Source organism: Mustelus asterias, unplaced genomic scaffold (genome assembly GCF_964213995.1).
Source record: "Mustelus asterias unplaced genomic scaffold, sMusAst1.hap1.1 HAP1_SCAFFOLD_1911, whole genome shotgun sequence".
Lineage (NCBI taxonomy): Eukaryota > Metazoa > Chordata > Chondrichthyes > Carcharhiniformes > Triakidae > Mustelus > Mustelus asterias.
Window position 1 is genome coordinate 64,001 of NW_027591856.1, and position 6,000 is coordinate 70,000.

Consider the following 6,000-nt stretch of genomic DNA (forward strand, 5'->3'; position numbering starts at 1 on the left):
TAGGGTTGGGATCGGAGTTGGGGTTGGGATTGGGGTTAGGGTTAGGGTTGGGGTTGAGGTTGGGGTTGGGGTTGAGGTTGGTGTTGGGGTTGGGGTTGAGGTTGGGGTTGGGTTTGGGGTCGGGGTCGGGATCGGGGTCGGGTTCGGGGTCGGGGTCGAGGTCGGGGTCGGGTTTGGGGTTTGGGTTGGGGTTGTGGTTGGGGTGGGGGTTGGGGTTTGGGGTTGGGATTGGGGTTCGGTTAAGGTTTGGGGTTGGGGTTGGGGTTTGGGGTTGAGGTTGGGGTTGGGGTTGGGGTTGGGATTGGGGTGGGGGTTGAGGTTGTGGTTGGGTTTGGGGTTGGGGTTGGGGTTGAGGTTGGGGTTGGGGTTGGGGTTTGGGTTTGGGGTTAGGGTTTGGGGTTGGGGTTGGGGATCGGGATTGGCGTTAGGGTGGGGTTTGGGTTTGGGGTTTGGGTTGGGATTGGGGTTAGGGTTTGGGGTTGGGGTTTGGGGTCGGGATTTGGGTTGGGGTTTGGGGTTGGGGTTGGGGTTGGGTTGGGGTTTGGGTTTGGGGTTGGGGTTGGGGTTGGGGTTAGGGTTGCGTTCGGGTTTGGGTTTGGGGTTGGGTTTGGGTTTGGGTTTGGGGTTGGAGTTGGGGTTGGGTTAGGGGTCGGGGTCGGGGTCGGGATTTGGGTTGGGGTTGGGGTTGGGTTGGGGTTTGGGGTTGGGGTTGGGGTTGGGATTGGGGCTGGGGTTGGGGTTGGGGTTAGGGTTGCGTTGGGGTTTGGGTTTGGGGTTGGGGTTGGGTTTGGGTTTGGGGTTGGAGTTGGGGTTGGGTTAGGGTTAGGGTTTGGATTTGGGGTTGGGGTTGGGGTTAGGGTTGGGTTGGGGTTGGGGTTGGGTTTGGGTTTGGGTTGGAGTTGGATTGGGTTAGGGTTAGGGTTTGGGTTTGGGGCTGGGGTTGGGGTTGGGGTTGGGTTGGGGTTTGGGGTTGGGGTTGGGGTTGGGATTGGGGTTAGGGTTGGGATTGGGATTGGGGTTGGGGTTGGAATTGAGATTGGGGTTTGCGTTGGGATTGGGATTGGTGTTGGGGTTGGGGCTGAGGTTGAGGTTGGGGTTGGGGTTTGGGTTTGGGGTTGGGTTTGGGTTTGGGGTTAGGGTTAGGGTTATGTTAGGGTTGGGATTTGGGTTGGGGTTGGGGTTGGGGGTTGGGGTTGGGGGGGGTTGGGGTTGGGGTTGGGGCTGGGGTTGGGGTTGGGGTTTGAGTTTGGTTTGGGGTTAGGGTTAGGGTTAGGGTTAGGGTGGGGATTTGGGTTGGGGTTGGGTTGGGGTTGGGATTGGGGTTAGGGTTGGGGTTGAGGTTGGGATTGGGGTTAGGGTTGGGATTGGGGTTGGGGTTGGGGGTGGGGTTGGGGTTGGGATTGGGATTGGGGTTGGGGTTGGGGTTGGGGTTTGGGATTGGGGTTGGGGTTGGGGTTGGGGTTTGGGTTGGGTTTGGGGTTAGGGTTAGGGTTAGAGTTAGTGTTGGGATTTGGGTTGGGATTGGGGTTGGGGTTGAGGTTGGGGTTAGGGTTGGGGTTGGGGTTGGGGTTAGGGTTGGGATTGGGGTTGGGGTTAGGGTTGGGATTGGGGTTGGGATTGGGGTTGGGGTTGGGTTGGGGTTGGGATTGGGGCTAGGGTTGGGTTAGGGTTAGGGTTGGGGTTGGGTTTGGGTTTGGGGTTTGGGTTGGGTTTGGGGTTGGGGTTTGGGTTGGGTTTGGGGTTGGGGTTGGGGTTGGGGTTGGGGTTGGGGTTGGGATTGGGGTTGGGGTTGAGGTTGGGATTGGCGTTAGGGTTGGGATTGGGGTTGGGGTTGGGGATGAGGTTGGGGTTGGGATTGGGATTGGGGTTGGGGTTGGGGTTTGGGATTGGGGTTAGGGTTAGGGTTGGGATTTGGGTTGGGATTGGGGTTGGGGTTGGGGTTGAGGTTGGGGTTGGGTTGGGATTGGGGTTGGGGGTTGGGTTTAGGGTTAGGGTTGGGTTTGGGGTTGGGGTTGGGGTTTGGTTTGGGGGTTGGGTTTAGGGTTAGGGTTGGGTTTGGGGTTGGGATTGGGGTTAGGATTGGGGTTGGGGTTGGGGTTGGGATTGGGGTTGGGGTTAGGGTTGGGATTGGGGTTGGGATTGGGGTTGGGGTTGGGTTGGGGTTGGGATTGGGGTTAGGGTTGGGTTAGGGTTAGGGTTAGGGTTGGGGTTGGGGGTTGGGTTTGGGTTTGGGGTTTGGGTTGGGTTTGGGGTTGGGGTTTGGGTTGGGTTTGGGGTTGGGGTTGAGGTTAGGGTTGGGATTGGATTTGAAGTTGGGATTGGGGTTAGGGTTGGGATTGGGGTTGGGGTTGGGGTTGAGGTTGGGATTGGGATTGGGGTTGGGGTTGGGGTTTGGGATTGGGGTTAGGGTTAGGGTTAGGGTTGGGATTTGGGTTGGGATTGGGGTTGGGGTTGGGGTTGGGGTTGGGGTTGAGGTTGGGGTTGGGTTGGGATTGGGGTTGGGGTTGGGGGTTGGGGGTTGGGTTTAGGGTTAGGGTTGGGTTTGGGGTTGGGATTGGGGTTAGGATTGGGGTTGGGGTTGGGGTTTGGGTTGGGTTTGGGGTTTGGCTTGGTGTTGGGGTTTGGCTTGGTGTTGGGGTTTGGGTTGGTGTTGGGGTTGGGATTGGGGTTAGGATTGGGGTTGGGGTTGGGGTTGGGGTTGGGGTTTGGGGTTGGGATTGGGGTTTGGGGTTTGGCTTGGTGTTGGGGTTGGGATTGGGGTTGGTGTTGGGGTTGGGATTGGGGTTGGGGTTGGGGTTGGGGTTTGGGTTGGTGTTGGGGTTGGGATTGGGGTTGGTGTTAGGGTTGGGATTGGGGTTGGGGTTGGGGTTTGGGTTGGTGTTGGGGTTGGGGTTCGGTCCATTCCATTAGACTGCAACCCAGCTTGATGGAATAGTTTGCAGTGTTTGACTGGGCAATGATCTCACTTCAGTCGCCTTGGCAACCAGATTAATTTCCACAATCCTGCTCCGCGAATCACCTCCAAAACCTCCGGGAAATGGCTCCTTAATCTCCTCGATCCGAGGGGGAGAAAAGCAGGGGGGTGCGCACCTCACAATGTGACCGTTTTAAGGTCAGTGTCCAGAGCGGCGCTCCCTCCCGGACCAGGACCTCCTTCCTGGTGGTGAGGCAGGGCGGGAGGGGGAGGGGGGCGGGGGTGTGCGGGGTGTGGCCAATACTGAACCTGATTCCCCCAAAGGAGTCCGAGTGAGGCCCTGTCCCTCTGAAGATTCAAAGACCACCGCAGCCCCCCACCTTCCCCACCCCCCAGGCCCGCAGGAAGCGACTGACTGAAGGCGAGACACTGATGAACAGGTTCAGCCGGAGGAATCCAACTCTTATCGATTGATTTATTGATTGGTTTAATTATTTATTGATCGATTTATTGCAGATGATGGGAAGATTTACAGCTTAACTATCAATGAGACTCAGCTGGACCAGCCGAGGTCCTACACTGTCCAGCTCTCCACTCGGAAAATCACCAAATGTCTCCCTCACATCACCATCTCGGAGGTTCACTCGAACCAGAGCAGCGCTCTCTACATCACAGGTAACTCCTCACTGTGGACCTCTACCCTGTGGGCTTCAGAGGAATGAGAGGTGATCTTATTGAGACCTATCAGATCCTGAGGTGGGTCTGACAAGATGGAGGCCGAGAGGGTGTATCCCCCCCTGTGGGGCAGACTAAAACTAGGGGACACAGTTTCAAAATAAGGGGTCTCCCAGTGAGTAGCACGCTGGCACAGTGGGTTAGCACTACTGCCTCACAGCGCCAGGGACCCGGGCTCGATTCCCGGCTTGGGTCACTGTCTGTGCGGAGTCTGCACGTTCTCCCCGTGTCTGCGTGGGTTTCCTCCGGGTGCTCCGGTGTCCTCCCATAGTCCAAAGATGTGCAGGTTAGGCGGATTAGCCATACTAAATTGCCCCTTAGTGTCCAAAGATGTGTAGGTTAGGGAGATTGGCCATGCTAAATTGCCCCTTAGTATCCAAAGATGTGTAGGTTAGGTGGATTGGCCATGCTAAATTGTCCCTTAGTGTCCAAAGATGTGTAGGTTAGGTGGATTGGCCATGCTAAATTGTCCCTTAGTGTCCAAAGATGTGTAGGTTAGGTGGATTGGCCATGCTAAATTGTCCCTTAGTGTCCAAAGATGTGTAGGTTAGGTGGATTGGCCGTGCTAAATTGTCCCTTAGTGTCCAAAGATGTGCAGGTTAGGGGGATTGGCCATGCTAAATTGCCCCTTAGTATCCAAAGATGTGTAGGTTAGGTGGATTGGCCATGCTAAATTGTCCCTTAGTGTCCAAAGATGTGTAGGTTAGGGGGATTGGCCATGCTAAATTGTCCCTTAGTGTCCAAAGATGTGTAGGTTAGGGGGATTGGCCATGCTAAATTGTCCCTTAGTGTCCAAAGATGTGCAGGTTAGGGGGATTGGCCATGCTAAATTGCCCCTTAGTGTCCAAAGATGTGTAGGTTAGGTGGATTGGCCATGCTAAATTGTCCCTTAGTGTCCAAAGATGTGTAGGTTAGGGGGATTGGCCATGCTAAATTGTCCCTTAGTGTCCAAAGATGTGCAGGTTAGGTGGATTGGCCATGCTAAATTGTCCCTTAGTGTCCAAAGATGTGCAGGTTAGGGGGATTGGCCATGCTAAATTGCCCCTTAGTGTCCAAAGATGTGCAGGTTAGGGGGATTGGCCATGCTAAATTGCCCCTTAGTGTCCAATGATGTGTAGGTTAGGGGGATTGGCCATGCTAAATTGTCCCTTAGTGTCCCGGGATGCGTAGGTTAGAGGCATAAGCAGGGTAAATATATGGGGTTATGGGGATAGGACCTGGGTGGGATTGTGGTCGGTGCAGACCCGATGGGCCGAATGCCCTTCTTCTGCACTGTAGGGATTCTATGATTCATCCATTCATGGATATGTGAGCATGAAGGAGTAAGACAGAGGTCTGTCGGGGGGGTGCAGGAGCAGAGGAACCGACGTGGGGATAGGTTATTGAAGGTGGCAGGAAAGGTGGAGAGAGCGGTTCATAAAACATACAGGCCGGAATTTTATTGTCCCGTCCGCCATCGGAATCGGAGCGCGTGAGGGACGGAGCATGGAAAGGTCCGCTGACCTGGGGCGGGATTTTACAGTTTCGAGACCAGTGAGGCCTTAGATCCTGCCCACAGTATATCGTCCTCTCAGAGTAAGAGGAGCTCACCCATTGGGGACAGAGATGGGGAGGAATTCTTTCCCGCAGAGGGGAGTGGAATTCTTTCCCGCAGAGGGCTGTAGAGGCCGGGTCAGTCAGGGTTCAAGGCTGAGACAGACAGATTGTTAATCAGTAAGGGAATCGAGGGATACGGGGATAAGGCGGGAAAGTGGAGTTGAGGATTATCCCATCAGATCAGCCATTATCTCATTGACTGGTGGAGCAGGCTCGATGGGCCAAATGGCCCCTCCTTTTTTTTATTCATCCGTGGGACACGGGCGTCACTGGGCTGGGCCAGCATTTATTGCCCATCCCTAGTTGTCCTTGGAGGGCAGTTGGGAGTCAACCACATTGGCTGTGGCTCTGGAGTCACATGTAGGCCAGACCGGGTAAGGACGGCAGATTTCCTTCCCTAAACGAACCAGATGGGTTTTTCCAACAATGGGTCATCTTATTCTCAATTCTAGATATTTTTTATTGAATTCAGATTCCACCGCCTGCCGTGGCGGGGATTCGAACCCGGGGTCCCCCAGAAACATTAGCCGAGTTTCTGGATGAATAGCCTGGCGATAATCCCACGGGGCCATCGCCGGCTGCTCCTTATGCCTGGTGGTCACGGGGCCTTGTGAGTTGCCAAGGATTGTCCACCAGTTGTCGTTTCGGGTGTACGGGCATCTCGAGTGATTCCATCTCTGTGTCTAAGTCTGGAATGTTGAGGGTCAGATGTGGAGCCAGGGGTTTGGAAACGCGGGGACCGGTTCTGCAAAACT

At 55.3% G+C, this 6,000-nt stretch overlaps 1 protein-coding gene across 1 annotated transcript in view; it reads left to right on the forward strand.

Annotated features, from left to right (window-relative positions):
- The window catches only part of LOC144488992 (F-box only protein 24-like), a gene marked incomplete at its 3' end in the record, with an annotated part of 45,227 nt that overhangs the window by 38,851 nt on the left and 376 nt on the right, over positions 1-6,000 (forward strand). The window contains exon 5 of the mRNA XM_078206951.1: positions 3,431-3,589. Coding sequence (XP_078063077.1) covers positions 3,431-3,589 — 159 coding nt within the window. The remainder of the gene's footprint in view (positions 1-3,430; positions 3,590-6,000) is intronic.